General features: G+C 41.4%; 1 protein-coding gene across 1 annotated transcript; it reads left to right on the top strand.

Annotated features, from left to right (window-relative positions):
* Positions 1-336: 336 nt before the first annotated feature.
* On the top strand, positions 337-16,150 carry LOC115044262 (acidic mammalian chitinase-like). The gene is made up of 11 exons (XM_029503218.1): positions 337-355; positions 1,717-1,746; positions 1,841-2,045; positions 12,752-12,808; positions 12,896-13,061; positions 13,947-14,071; positions 14,240-14,363; positions 14,740-14,922; positions 15,348-15,464; positions 15,625-15,751; positions 15,942-16,150. The coding sequence occupies exons 1-11, from the start codon at positions 337-339 to the stop codon at positions 16,148-16,150; spliced, it is 1,362 nt and encodes a 453-aa protein (XP_029359078.1).
* The last annotated feature ends 246 nt before the right edge of the window (positions 16,151-16,396 follow it).

The raw sequence follows: 16,396 nt of genomic DNA, 5'->3' as shown, positions 1-16,396 counted from the left end.
CTGCAGGTTGTTGTATGGGACAATGTTTTATTCTTTTGGGGTGGAAAGGGTTTTTTGTTACATTACTCATCAGGGAGAAGTTTTCATCAAAATGCATTAAATTATATTGTCTTAAAGTTATTTATTTTACTTGAGAAAACTTACAGAAAGCAATCTCAAGCAAATTCCAAAAAATTTCTGTTAATTATGTTAAGTAAGTAATTGTTTAATTGCTAGGCTCAATGGCTGACCAATGTTGGATATATATATAAATATATATATTATTATTATTATTATTTTTTTTTTTTTCATTTCATCTCACCTTTCTTTGCTTTTCACTGATCTCCAGCAACAACGATGACAAGACTCCTCACGGGTAAATACCATTCATTCATTCACTCTCTCACTCATCTTATTTTAGTCCAGTCCAGTTAAATTCAGTCCAAATTCTATTGTATAAACTGTACCCTGATATCATCAGTTATTTTATCTGGTTGAAAAGCTAAGAAATCCAAAGCTTGTACCATAAAACAAGATAGAGGAGAAGACCAAGATCCGATGTACACATAGACAAGCATTTGAATATGTACATCCATGTCCACTCACATTCATACACCATGCATACATCATGAGATGAGCACCATGAGAATGATAGCAAATGCAACATAAAGATATGATGTGAAGGGAAGGACATTAGCTGTGCCAGCTCTAGAAGGGAATGGTTGGGTTGCCGGGTTCATTTCATTAATTCATTATTAAATAATTGGATCCTTCATCCGTGAATTCACACATTTTAAATATGCTCAGTTTCAGTGTAATAATATATTTGAGGCATATATTTGACATACCATACTATTGTTATCATAATAATTGATGAATATACTCAAGATGTTGTGAAAACTAGCCTTTTCCAACTCCATCTTTTAGCCAAGACCAAGTCCTACATTTCCAAGAATGACCTTGAAAATGTTATCCATGCCTTTGTAACATCCAGATTGGATTATTGCAACTCACTGTATGTTGGCTTAGACCAGTCCTCTCTCAACTGTCTTCAGCTCACTCAGAATGCTGCCGCACGACTTTTCTCTGGCAAGAAAAAGCATGGCCACATCACGCCAGTTTTAGCTTCCCAGTACGCTTTTGTATTGATTTTTAACTTCTCTTAATTGTTATTGAAGCCCTTAATGGTCTGGCCCCTGTATATTTTGGCACACCCCAACCAGAGCCTTAAGGTCCTTGGAACAGCTGCGGTTGGAGGTTCCCAATACTAGACTTTTGTCTAGAAGTGACAGGGCCTTTGCGGCGGCTGTCCCTGGGCTCTGGAATAGTTTAAATATTCCCTAAAAACCCATTTGTTTACCATGGCCTTTCAGAAATGACCACATGCTATTTCAAGTATAGAGTATGCTATTTCTAAGTACTGTAGTTTTTATTGTTTATAGTAATTGTATTTATTTATTTATTTGTTCTCTTTCTTTATTGTTATCTATTTATCTATTTAGTTATCTATTCTGTCTTAAAGGTGCTTTATCAATAAAGCTTGAGTTGAGTTGATTGCTATTGTTACATCATAAAAATGCATAATTGTACAATAACAAATATATTTTTGATTGATAAATGACAAGGTTGCTTTATTTTCTGATTGGTCATAGCTATCAGTAGGTGATGGTTATCCTATTTTTTTCTTTTTTGGACGTGATGTGTTTTGTGTGTGTGTGTCTGTGTCTCCCCTTTCAGCCCTGAGCATCCTGCTTGCTCTGCACATGGGTAAGTATCTGCTTGCACTAATGGGAGTAGACTCTTTATCAGGCTCAAAGCTAATGAAACAGAGTCTTACTGCTGCTTTACCTGCTTCCCTCAGCTTCATCCAATCACCTGGTGTGCCATATGACCAACTGGGCCCAGTACAGGCCCAGCTTGGCTAAATTCACCCCAGACAATATCGACCCCTTCCTCTGTACCCACGTCATCTACGCTCTAGCCACCATCAACAGCTTCAACCAGATCAGCCCCATCGAATGGAATGACGAGCAGCAGTACCAAAGACTCAACTCCCTCAAGAATGTGTGAGTTTACAGAACAGGCTATGCAGACAATGACACAGTTACTTCACATATACACCACACAGAGTACAGAGCCAATGTTACCGCTGTTGCCCCACAATAAAAAGGTTGTGGGTTTGGTTCCCTGGGGACTTTCTGTGCATGTTCTCCCCGTACTCTGGTTTCCTCCCTCCGTCCAAAGGCATCATGTTTGGATTACAGACTCTTGGGTAACGACTGTAAATTGTCTGCAGGTGTGAGTATGAATGGTTGTTGGTCTCTGTCTGTCTCTGTGCGTTGGCCCTGTGATGCAGTTGCACAACAAGACACAAACAAAATAAAATAGGCGTTTCGGCAGGGGGATGGGAAATAAAGACAGGACAATAAATCACCTGTGAAACTGTACTCACATACACATAAAACCAAAGAGAAGAGGGGGCATGAAGAGCAGACCACCACCAGGGATTAAACCGCCACTGTAAGCCCACAGCACCTGTAACAAAAAAGTTAACAAAAAGTTAAAGCATGCCCGAGACACCTGAACACCTGGGTTCCGTTTCAGAAAGCAAGTTTAGTGGAAACTCTTGAGTTTTCCGTTTCACAAAAGGAGGTAACTCAAGCCTGTTTCCCAGAGAGAGGTAGCTTTTTAGAGAGGTAACCTTTTAGCCCTAAACCTATTTTGTAGGTTTCTGCTGGAAAATTGCCTATTCTCAATAAAAAGGTTATATCTCTACAACCACAATTCTATCTGAATTTGAATTGAGTTGAATTCTATTAATCTATTTGAATAATTTTAGTGTCATAGTGAAGGGAATACTTGTGAGATTTGTCCAGCACACTCTGCCCCTTAGCTCCGCTAGCCGGGTGCTAAAGCTATCCAAATTCGCCAGGGTAGTCTTGAACGTAATCCAATGTTGATTTACCGGTGAAATAAACACTCCATGGCGAAACAGCTAAGGTAAGAGAAAATTTACAACTATATTAAGCATTTTGTGTTGTTGTTGGGCCAGTGTCCTGCGGAGGGTCCACTGGAGGGCGCCAAGTAGAATATGTAATGACTTGGCTGAGTGCCGCTTCCATTGTAGGTGCCTTAGGACTCTCCCAGACAAAAGGATTATGGCGATAGAGGCAGATTTATTCGATTTGGTGATTTGTAATGTTTTTGTGTTCGGTTATTCATTGAGTGCGTTTAAATTGAGTTTGTTTGAGTTTTGTTTGAGCATGTAAACCTGGTTTAGGTCGCCTTGGAGCCCCGGTTCTGCAGTTTCATTTGATTTATAACATCAATATATACCTCCAGGATTATTGTATTATTAATAGTGTTTATATTTTGTTCTTTTGGGTTTGTAGGTAACCTCTCAGTCAGTTACCTTAGCAACAGACAATGAGCCTAACTTGGTCAGGACCAGGTTCTTCTCAAGAAACCTCAAGTTTCTCTCTGACTCCGCCCTCTTTCAGAGACACATGGTATTTGATTTCCTCATTCATCCTGTCAGCAGGCTAGTTTTGGCACAGTATAGTTCTGCATTTGGTTCCCCCCAAGTTCCGGTTCCCCTTTACGCTGATTTACTGCTGATTTACTGTGATATTTATGACATTTAAACAATTAATGGAGAATGGGTTAGGGTCAATCTTTGTGTAAATGGATGCCAGCTAGCCCAGCTGTGCGAGAGTAGCCTACGTTAAGTCAACCTCACTGCTGGATCACTTACACTAGTTTGTCGATTCGAAATGGTCTACTGGCTTACTGGTTAGCGTGCTCAACTGACGAATTGATTACATTATTTTTGACATATAATGTTACCATTGCTTACCATTCATTTAGAAACGAGCGGAGCGCCTGTGAATGACATATTTCTGCTCCTCGGAAATACCCACCGGATAGCGTTCATATTTTTTATAATTTCAGGGCTCGTTGAACATAAGTTTGTCCATTTTGCCAACATGAACATACATTGTGCCCTACGGAAACTTGGTTGGGAATTAGTTTATGCCAGGGGTCTGCAACCTTTAGCACTAAAAGAGCCCTTTGAGCCCATTCCCACCAAATGAAAACCCACTCGGAGCCACAAAACCTGACCACTAAATTGAAGCAATTACATATAGTTTATTTAAACCTATGCTTTATGAGAGTGCGTTACCTTTATGAAATAAAGTATGAACAGAAAAGTTTTTTTTTTTATTTTCCATTTATTAACACCAAACATCAAATTACTATAATTTCTGAAAGAAACAAAAGACACTGGAATTTATACTTTTCAATTAATGCAGGCCTGTATGATTCATTGTAAAATAATAATATTAATAAGGGTGTATCAGCCATATTCATTTTGTATTATGCCATGCAATTTTGCTCCATGCAACTAGGGGGATGTATGTATTGTGTGGCTCAGCCGACCTCGGTGCAGCCCAGGTAGGCCTTTTTTACCGAGGGAAGCCCAAGCACAGGTGCTGCTGAGTGGGGAAGCAAACAGTTTTTCAACTGCGCCTGTGCCATTGTGGTTTATTATGGTGACCAATTCGGTTTTTTATTTTGGTTACATTTATTATGAGTTAAAGTTATTACCGCTGTAATGTTACATGAATCGTAAAGCATGAATTGTGAGCCATGAGTGATGTTTGCTTTTTATAAATTTCATTGTGGAAAAAATCTGCTTGCACAGGTATGTGGATTCAAAGATCTACAGGACTCCAAATGCGTACTTTTTCACTTGGGGAGGCTTTCAATGTTGCTCCATTTGTGCTTCTGAGCAAGCTATTAGCTATTAACAAAATGTATTTTAAAGTCACAAGAGCATCTGAATCTCCAAAGAAATAACTATACAATTTTAAAAAATCCTAAATAAATAAGATAAAATAAATTAATTATATATATATTTTTTTTTTTTTTTTTTTTTCAAAATGAACTCACCCTCCGGAGCCACATCAGGGGGCTGAAAGAGTCGTATGTGGCTCCGGAGCCACAGGTTGCCAACCTCTGGGTTACACCCTAGGTTAGCTCCAAGTAAGTGCATAATTTATCCAAAAGTCAATGATCCATTCACTGAACACTTAAAATATTTTGTCCTGAAAGCTTACCCATTATCTGTTATCTCTTGCACGACATGCCCATGAAATAGGCTATAGGCCTACATAGTTGTCATTGTGATGGTCAACAAGTTAAACTGCTGCATATACACAATAACAATTCAGCAACAAAGCATGGTATTTATTTACTCATTAAAAATTATAAACAAATCAACAGGCGTGAACTCTGAGCTAAGAAATCACAAATATGCAACTAACTCTTTTCCATTAAAAACAATGACTGGCAATACCAAATGAAATAACAGATGATAAAACCAATGGGGAAATCTTGTTTTCACTGCAATCTCACACAAATCTTCTATTCTTTTGTACCACTTCGCTTTCCGTAGATCCAGTTGTTCTGGGTTGGTCCTGTGGGCGGTGTCAGTTAACATGGCTTTTGGAGTGGGACAGGAATTCCAACAGGGAACTGAATCGGTTGACACACCGCCCATATAAAAAAAAAAAAAAAAAAAAAAACTCACCCAAAAAAATTATTCAGTAGACCTATATTAGACGTCCATTAGGCGACTGTTTTCACCATCACAGTTATCTTTTTTAGCGGTACTGTTTCATGTCACAGTCCATCACCTACATACACAACCTAATCCAGTTTTACATTTGCAACATTATCAATTGCAGTCACGCTCTCACATCCCAGCAGAAATTGTGTGTTGCACTGCGTTTCTTTGCAAATGGGAGTTTTTTGCATGATGGAGAACAGGTAGCGCAGTTTCGGAAGGATGTTGCTGAGGGACTGGATAGAATAGATAAATCAGGACTTCCAGGAAAGTTGAAGCTGTGGTATTTGCAGTTTGGATTATTTCCCAGTTTGATGTGGCCACTGTCGATATATAAGATTCCAATATCTGCTGCAGAGAAAATGGAAAGACTAGTAAGCTTTTACATTAGGAAGTGGCACTCTATGGGAAAGGCATACTTCAGCTCCCAGTATCTAGTCTAGTGGAGGAGTTTAAATGTACTAAGGTTAGGACAGAGCTCCTGTTATTTGGGAGTAAAGATGTGGTAGTTAGTAAGGTGGTTCCAAACCCAACCAAGAGCTGTAATTCAGTTTGTTCAAGAAGGAGGGAAAGTTAATAAGATAACAAGGAGGCAAGGCAGCTTAGAGGATGCTAGTGACTGGGAGATGCCGGTAGATTTAGGAGGATAGCTTGTTGTTCCCCAGGAAATAGCCTGTACAAAGCTAAGGCCTGATATAATTTTGTGGTCTAGGAATAGAATGAGAGTATATTTCATAGAGCTGACTGTGCCGTGGGAGGATTCGGTTGAAGAAGCATATGAAAGGAAAAAGCTCAAGTATGCAGATCTAGGTAAGGATGCTGAGCAGGGAGGTGGAAGGTTAGGATTTGTCCAGTGGAAGTAGGATGTAGAGGGTTTGTAGCCAGATCTTTTGTTGCTTTGTTGAGGGAATTAGGAGTGTGAGGAAAACAGTGAAGGAAATGTCAGATGAGGCAGTAAGATTCAGTCAGTGGATTTGGATTCGAAGAACTAATAGTAGCTGGGGGCCCAGCAGGGGGAGCGCTTAAGGTAGACAGACTCTAGGGAGAAGCAGAGGAAGAAATCCAGGAAGAGAAAGTATATTTAAGTGGAGGGTGTGGCCTGTTTGAGCCTGTTTGAGACCAGGCGGTTAGTCCATGTGAGTTGGTCTGTATTGGTTTGATTGTAGGACTGTTTAGTTGCTGAATCTGCTAGTGTAGCTTGTCCTCCACCTCCTGCACCCTCTATAATTTCATGTCCCATACCCAAACCAGAGTCTGTATCCCATCTTGACTTTTATCCCCACCTCTTCTATTTCTCACCCCTACCCGAACCAGGGTCTGTACCCCACCCTGCTTTCACTGGTGCAGTTGGTGAGAGGTCAGAGTAGTTGACGGTAGTGCTTTTTGAGAGTGTTGTCTTTGTGTGAGGAGTGGTGATGGCTGGCATTAGGGGGGGTGACTCTGGGACGCCAGTGATCACTATCTAGCCTCCTGGAGGTGTTGTGGGCCTAACTAGACGAAAAACCGATGAAAGGAGGTTCCCACCCGATGACCCCAAAGACATGTTAGCTATCACTGCTCACTGGCCCAGTTAAATATTGTCTGTAGGGCACATAGGGCAGGGTGAAAGTTTGCTGTTCGGGAGTTCGACACTGAGTCTGGTCCATTTTTTTCTTGCACAAGTTTGTTGTGTTTACTCTAAATTTGTATAATGTTGGAGATGCAGAGCACATTAGTAAGGCAACTGTATGCAGGGCGGTCAGAAAAGTGTGCCCCTCTTTGTCATTTTCCTGGACATAAACCTGTCAGAGCCATTCTTTGTCGGGTTTTTGGATTTTTTTTTTTTTTTTTTTTTTTTTTTTTTCAGCAGGTGAGTTTTGTAAATCTTTTACTGATAACTGGGACTACATAAGGAGGACATTAAATGATACAGTTGCACATGAATTCCACAGAATGGCCCTCTGGTGTTTACTGAACATCCATCTCACTGTGTCAATCTGTGCAGAGGAAGTTGAGGGACCATCCCGCTGCTGCCTAGCCAGGCCCTGTTAAAAAACAATGCGCAATACTTCAGTGTAGGCTAAATGTCACACAATGTGAAGAAATGTGAATGGGAGCTATCAGTAACATCAAGATGTTACCTCTATAGGCCTTTCTGGAGTCCCCTCTGTAAAGGCACACAGTTTCCTCGTGCTCGACATCCAGGATGAGTGATATGTTTCATTATACTTAAACTAACAATTGTCAAAATCATTGGAGTATTGCCTATTTACAGTTACAAGGTCTGTTGTGGCGAGAGAGGGCTCCAGCAGGCAGATAGCACCATCAGAATCTGTTGGGACAAAAGAAAAAAGGAAAAAAAAAAAAAAGACATGAAAGGGGAATAAATATTTTTATGAATGGGCTTAAAAAGATATATAGTCCTTGCAAGTTATATTTCATCAACGCACTGTCTTTAGGGGGTGGGCTCAAAGGATGAGCTCCCTCCGGGGATTCCCTAAACCACTGGCCTTCCTAAATTCTGGCTTATGGCCAGCTCCTCTGCCTCCATTAGAGGTGGTGGTGGTGAATTATTTAACAGAACATGATATAGATGAGAAGATATTTATGTGTGTGCAAAAAGCATTATGTTGGGGATAAAACAACTGCGCAGTCAAACAGCCACTTAATATTTACTTAATGATGTAAAACATGATCAACACGAGGTACCCCGTGAGATTATTCTGAGGTTTTGACTGTGTGAGCAATGTTTTTATACTTCTATTAAGCTGCTGCCAAGTGCGCCTCTCTGCCACAGGATTGCACCTAAATGAAATAAATTAATAGGCTGCCATTCAAGCAGTTTTAACCTGTAATATTATTGTGATTGCAAAGGACTGCATTTACATGTACGCATTGGCCCGTGCAGTGATGTTCTCCCACACCGTCTTCCTCTCTTTTGCAGCTGAAGCAGTGTTGCACTTCTTTCTAAAAACATGTTCAAACTCATTAAGATGTCCAATTCTATCGGGGTGAAAAACGTGGCCCTCCTCTTCCCCATTGCCACAGTGACTTGTCAAATCAGGGCTCCATTGATGCTGTCTTTTTATAGTTATGGTGCATGTACTTAACTCCAGGTGAGACTACTCCGAGTTAATAAAACTAACTGAAATTAACTGTTCTGGAACCGAAAACTCAGAGTTTCCTATTTCAGGGTAGATCGACTCAGTTCAGGGTCACACTCAAAGGATTATTTTACCCATATTTTATATTTTAGAATTTCCTGATTAGTACCTTTTTGAGCATTTCAGTTCTTTTTTGCACCATCTATAATTTATCTTAACAATATTCTCAGTCCCCACATTGCTCGCATAAGAAATCGTGGACATGCTCTCAGCTGAAATTCTTTGCATTGCACTTAATTTTTCTGCCAACGGCAGTTTTTTTGTATGACACTAGCAATGTGGGGCATCTGTCAAAGGCAACCATCTGTCAGGCTGGCACTCAAACATTTACTGTATATGTTCCCCACTGACAGATCCACCAGACTTCTCAAAGGGGGTTCCACAGAATGGCAGGTATCAGTTAAAGCAATAGTTAATTTATGTAGTATAAAGCTTCGAGACTTGAAGCACTAATCAATTTTATATATTTTAGGGTTTCCAGGTGTGACTGGCTGCATAGCGGGCAATCACATTCCCATCACAGCTTCCCACACAGGAGATTATATGAATAGATCTTACCACAGTATTAATGTGCAGGTAGGCTAGGCCAAAAGAAACAAAATACAACTGATGCAGCTAATTGCTGTCCTGATTAAATGTGATGTAGCCTACATGATCAACACTGTGGAGGCAAAGTGGCCTGGGCCTGTGCACGACTCAATATTTTTGTGTAAAGTGTTAGGTTTGCCTGTGCTGAGTTCATATACAGTACATATCTATGTCCTATGATCAAAAATTAGTTTCCTTCTATTGTAAATGAAAATCACTCAAGACAAAATATTTCTTTTTTTTTTTGCCAATTTTTTCAATTAAACTCACACATTGACTTGGCCAGTGATCTTCTGCCATGTGAGCTCCTGTTTTGCTCCTGCTATAGTATTGCTTTTTTTTTTTTTTTATATATGCTCTTATTCTGCAGTCATTACTACCTCCAACTCCACTGGGGGAAAGTAGCTTTTTTCACTTGATGCCATGGTGATTCACGTTATCTGTGTTTCATTGAGGGCTTTTTATATCCACTTGCACGAGCTTCACTTGGGGTTACTTCAACTCAGAGTTGATTGAACTAATTGTTATCATCTGTTCTGAAACAGAAAACTCTGAGTTTGACAGCCCAGTGTTAGTCAACACAGAGCTGAAGTTTAGACTTAGTTTGTTGAACCTGCTTTCTGAAATTGGTCCCTGGTGTGGACTAAAAATATATTTACATAAACAAAATAAACCCAAATAAGAAAATGCAATTTTACAAACAAATTGTAACACAAGAAACCAAACATAAAGAAATACAAAACTATTAAACTACAGAAATTACTACTAAATTAATAAAAAAAAAGATTAACAAAATCAAGAAAACCGTTTAAGACACATTCATTTTAAAAATAGTGGCAGTCCACATGGTAGGGGTGGGAAACAGGATTAACCAAGCAGTCAGCTACCAGTGCGCCCCCGACAGCATCGGTAGCTGACCAAGCCTTCAAGGACGAACAGCCTTGCCAGCTGATCTGAGTCCAGTTAAATAGAGCCAAACAGCAGCGGCAATCAGGGTCTGGTGGCTAAGGTGGACAGGCCACACAATTTCACCCAGCCATGACAGAGAAGGCCACCTCCAAGGCCATAACTTCATCACACACCTGAATGAAAAGTATGCAGAAGCACAAATCAGCTGCACTTCCAGTGCCAGGCATTGAGTACAGTGCCAAATAGTGGATCCCAGCCACTTCACACTTGGCTGCAAACCACCCCAGTGCATGCTAAAGGAGCTGACTCGAAGGAGCCAACAGGAAAACACCACCAGCCATTGCCAGGGGCCCCGGACTCCATATTCTCAGAGCACCTCCCATAGAATGCCACTAGGGACACAGAAATGAATGCCTTATCCAAGTCCACAAAACAAATTTGGATTGGTTGGGCCAACTCTCATGAACCCTCAAGGACCCTGTATTTTAAAGTATAGAACTGCTCCAGTGTTCAATGAACGGAATGAAAGCCACATTGTTTCTCTGGAATCCAGGCTCGACTGTTGGCTAAATTCTCCTCTCCTGTACTGAATTAATTATTCCTTCCACCATCAACAACTCCCAGACTCCAATGTAAGTAGTGTTGTGAAGGTACCGCTTCCCCTTTCTGAACAGTTTGAATGTCTTTGAGGCAGACCAATAGTCCTCCTCCATGACTTCCCCGAACTCCTCACAAGACCAAGTCTTTGCCTCTGCAACTGCCCGGTCTGCAGCAGACTTAGCCTGCTGGTACCAATCAACTTCCTCAAGACTCCAAGAAGCCAACCAGGCTCAACATGACTCCTTCGTCAGCCTGACAGCATCCCTTAGTTCCAGTGTCTGCTACCAGGTTTGGGGCTATCCACCACGTCATACACCTAGATCGAGGGTGTTCTTATGCCATGTGCGCTGATGTGCACGCTTATGTTTGAACATGGTGTTCATTAAGAACAGACTGTGTCCAATACAGAAGACCAACAACTACACACCACTTGAGTTCAGATCGTGGAAGCCATCCCCCCCAATCACAAGACTCCAGGTGTCACTGTCGCTACCCACATAGGTGTTGAAGTCTCCCCAGTAGAACTATGGAGCCCCGAGTCAGAGTACTTTCCATCATCCTTCCCAGGGTCTCAAAGAAGTCTGGGTACTTTGCACTGTCGTTCAGCCTGTGAACCAAAACGACCTGCTGCCTCTCACCGTAGGCAACTCCAGAGTAGAAAAGAGTCCATCTTCTCTCAAGGAGTTGGGTTCAAGAGGCTGTTCATGGAAGTGAACCTGACTTTCTCTAGCCGGTACCACTCAGGCTCTTTCCCCCCAAGGGAGGTAACGTTCCATGTCTTGGTCACCAAAGCTCTACCAATAACTGCCACCTAATCCTCTACTGCACCAGCCCTTTATGCTCCTTCCTACAGGTTTTGGGCCTACAGGAAGGCAGGCCCACAAGGCTCCTAGAGGCTCCAAAGGGTCTTCTTTGTCCAGGAGTTTTGGAACTGCTCTTGGTCTTCTATCTAGGACCTTTTTGCCTCTGGAAATCCTACAGAGGGTTTTAGGTTTCATACATCATCATCATCATTCGGGTGCTCAAACCACTCCTCCACCACAATAAGTTGGCAGTTCAAGGAGGGATTGAGGCACATTTGTAGAACAACACATTATTACAGAGCCTAGCACGTACTGATCTGAGTGGTGTAACAGGTTCACTCCTAACAAGCATGTCAGATATGAACCCTGGAGTGAGGAGTGAGGTAATTTAAAACCTTGTATACAGTGACAAGACAGCAACACAGTTTTAATAACCACTTACACACACACATCTGAGTCAGCTGCAATCTCCTAATCAACTGCTAATAAAGTAATTTATAGACACGTTACCTGGTGAGCTGAGAAAGAGATACAAAAACAAACTGCTGAGAAACGCTGCAGAAATGTTTCACTAATGTAACCAACAGGTGGGGGAATAACCCAGTGATGTTATTTACAAAAGAAACAAAAAACTAATATTGATGTACCCTGCCAAAATAACATGAATATAGTCAAAATGTAATAGCTGTAGAAGCGAAGTAAAATTTCTGGCACAACTCCCTGAGCGCACAGGGTAGTGAAAAGTCCAAAGAGGTCAAATCTCCAGCGGCAATTTAATTAGACAGATTTTGTGATCGTTGTAATTAGTCCAACTCAGTGTAGGTCGAAGTCTCACCAAATTGCCCTCAACATTTCACCATTTCTTTTTTGTTTCTTTTTTGTTCTTACCATGATCTTACCATGAGCTGTTCTGTTAGCTTCATGCTGGTATTCTCCTATGGGTCATATTTGATGGTTGGACCTCTATAGTTATGAGGAAGGATGACCTGTTGACAGGAGAATGTCACTCTTATCATCAGGTTAAGCTGACATTGACAGAAAGCGTAAGATAGTTATCAGTGTATGTTTGATCAGAAACACTGTAATGCTCTTTTTTTTAGCAATCCTGCACTGAAGACCCTGCTGTCGGTGGGAGGAACAGTCAATGGTGTGAGCCCGTAAGTCCAAACACTATGCCAATCTCCCACAAGCAGCTGCTGCTTTTTAAAATGAAGGCCGCCAAAGCTTTTAATGTCTCCCACCAGATTCATCGCCATGGTTGCCAGGCCTGAGAGTCGTGCAGCCTTCATCAGGTCAGCCATCAGCTTCCTGCGCACCCATAACTTTGATGGATTAAACCTGGCATGGGAATATCCAGGACATAATGGCAGCCCACAGGAGGACAAGGAGAGGTTCACTCTGCTGGTCGTGGTTAGCATCACTCCCATGACTATATGAATGTGTGGAACCAAACAGTTGTTGGTATGCATGCCAACTTGCTAAAAGTAACCATATGATTTGTGTTTATAGCATTTATTTGACTATACTCTTTCTATGGGCATGTTATATACCATTGACCAGACGATTGGCTGGGATTGGCTACAGAACCCCTGGCAACTCAGAAAGAGATAAGCAGTAGAAAATGAGTGAGGGATTCTGGTTTATTTTAAGCTCATCTCTGGCTCTACCAGAAGGTTTTCCTTTTTGAGCAAAAATCTCAAAATTATTGGACAGATTGAAATCCTCCACAAAACATTCAAAGCTGGTGAACATGGAAAACTTTTAACTTCAACATATAGGCATTCCAACACGAGCACGGACATCAGAGAACACAGTTCTGCTCAAATAAGCTAACTCAAAATTTTGCTCTTCCACATATTCAACACTAACTTTGATAGCTGCTTATTTAACAGTTTTGACAAGAAGAGCTATTTCTTCAGAGACAGCTGAACACTCTGGTGACTCAGTCAGGAAGGACTGAGGTTGGCTGCCCACATGCTAACTTCAATAGAAGAAAAAAGTGTTGGAAATAAAAATGGTTATTAGTGGTAAAATAATTAAGCTTGATAGTGAATGCACATTGTATCTTCTAAATCAACAGTTCTTCATTCTATTTGTAACCCGTGATTCAGCCATTGAATCAGTCTTATTCAAAGAAGTGCAATGAATCTCCTGAGGTTTCTTTTTGATATTGTATGACAAACTAATGTAAAAGCATGTAGTGTTGATATTGCACAAAGCTCCTACACAGTGTGGTTGTAGAAGACAGACTAAATTGTGAGACCCGAGGTCATGTTTTGTTCATTGTGCTTCCAGGAACTGTCCACTGCCTTTGAGGAGGATGCCAGAGAAAACAGGAAGACTCAACTGCTGCTGTCGGCCAACGTAGCAGGTCTCCAGCCGACCATTGACAGGGCCTACGAAGTCAGCAAGATTTCACTGTAAGTGGAACTACACTGGATTCAGTTAGTCATACTTCCTACCAAGGTGTCCTTGGTATGATATAAATAAGAGAACTGAACAAATGTCTGTTACTGTTAGGAGTTAGAATATATGTTATGTCTTCTCTTTTACTGTGGACCTTAAAAAAACACTTTCTACACCATCAGTCATTTGGACTTCATCAATGTTATGACCTATGACTTCCATGGACACTGGGAGGCAGTTACTGGACACAACAGCCCGCTGTACCGCAGTTCCGTGGACTCTGGCTCACACAATAATCACAACATTGTAAGAGAGGCACAATCTACAAACACTCTCTCACATTAGTCAATGTGTTCGTTTTACCGTGTACTCATTGTCAAATTTTCCCGAATGCTGTAGAATAAAAGTTTAGGTTGGGACCGTTCTGGCTGTAGGATATGCCCTGAGAATGTGAATATCACTGACTGACTGATTGAAGTTCCACTACTTGTTGCCCAAGTGTTCCAGTTTCCCTCTTGGCCATTGTTCTGTGAACTGAATCACTATGAACAACACTTACAGCAGTAGTAATCACATTTAGGGCAGTCAGTAGCTTCTACTGCCCCAAAGACAATGAGCTCCGATATGATACTGAAGAATTAAAGTTTCTTTCACGTACCAACAGCCATGTCCTTTATTTTAGGACTCCTCTGTGTCATACTGGCTGTCATTGGGAGCGCCAGCTGTCAAGCTGCTCTTGGGTTTCCCCACCTATGGACGAACCTTCCGCCTGATCACCTCTGCTAACAGCCTGGGAGCGCCAACTAACGGACCTGCAGATGCTGGAGTCTACACACGCACTTCTGGCTTCTGGGCCTTCTATGAGGTACATGTACCTACAAATAAGTCTGCGCTGAAAGTCAATAGTGTTGAAGGCACCTGTGTTCCATGATGTTAACCAGTGTTGTCAGAAAAACCAAACACCCTCAATTAAAAAGCCAGGAAACATTTGTCACTCGTACTGCATCTTTTAATGTTCACTGCCTTTCAAATACTGACAATCTCACAGTGCTGACTGTTCACTATACCTCAACATTTAGGTGGTTTTTATTCTGCTGTATTTCAGCATTACATCTACATTTGATCAGCTATTCATAAAAAAAAAAAATAAAAAAAATCTAAAATACGCCCCTGAACAAGTGACTGATCCAAAACACTAAATCACATCAGTGAAGTCGGCACACCTACCTAGAATAATCGCCTACCAAGCCTTGAGTATTCTAGTCTAACACTTTGTCTCCATGCCACCAGATCTGTGAATTTATCACAAGTGCTACAGGTGGCTGGATCTCAGAGCAGGAGGTTCCATATGCCACCGACGGCAGTGCATGGGTGGGCTATGACAACGAGCAGAGCTTCTCTTCAAAGGTAGAAACTCAGTTTTTACTAAATCTGTCTGTTGCAGTCTATCCGTCTTTTGAAGGGCCTGTGCTTATTAAGAAATGTAAACAGTTGCCATTCTGGGACCCTTTCATTGCTGAGGCCTGCAGGTGTTCTCACCTTTGTCACTGTTGTGGTCGTCCTACAGGTCCAGTGGATGACAGCCAACAACCTGGGAGGTGCTCATGTGTGGACTCTGGACATGGATGATTTTGGTGGAGCCTTCTGTTCAAGTGGGCCATATCCTCTCATCAACCACCTCAGAAAGTCTATGGGTAAACAGTGACGCTCTGATGCCTTTTACATGCTTCATTTCATCTGTTGATCATTCCCTGAAAATGACGAAAAAACGACTTGCTGCACAGTTTCATAAGATCCTCTTCATCTTCCCTACATTTTAGTGCATTGTTGAGTCACCTGTTGGTTTATTCTCTGCTGATTGCATCCTTAAATCTGACTCTTCAGGCTTCTCCCCAAAGCCCACCACCACCCAAGCTCCCACCACTACCAGAAACCCTATTGCCGACTTCTGCCGTGGCCGTCCTGATGGTCTGTACGAGAACTTGGCTGATAGGACCACCTACTTCCAATGCTTCCATGGAATCACCTACCTACATCACTGCCAGCCCAGTCTCATCTACTGGGACTCCTGCAAATGCTGCAACTGGCCCTGAGCCACACAAACATGAACCACAACATACACCGGGTCCATATGTAATGTATGTTTGATTAAAATGTGGCAGAGACCACCTTATGGAGCAAAACTACAACAGGAACAGAACCAAAACAAGTTGCTATCTTACTTAAACGTTCTTCTTTTAAACTGCTTCAAATAAAGAAAAGCTTATCAGCTCATCTGACAGACTTTAATTATTTTTATTTTCTATTTATAAAAATGAAAACATGTCCACATGTTCAAC

This window comes from Echeneis naucrates, chromosome 5 (assembly GCF_900963305.1).
Source record: "Echeneis naucrates chromosome 5, fEcheNa1.1, whole genome shotgun sequence".
Taxonomy (NCBI): Eukaryota; Metazoa; Chordata; class Actinopteri; order Carangiformes; family Echeneidae; genus Echeneis; species Echeneis naucrates.
The sequence above is the reverse complement of the archived record's forward strand: the minus strand, read 5'-3'. Positions and strand labels throughout refer to the sequence as shown.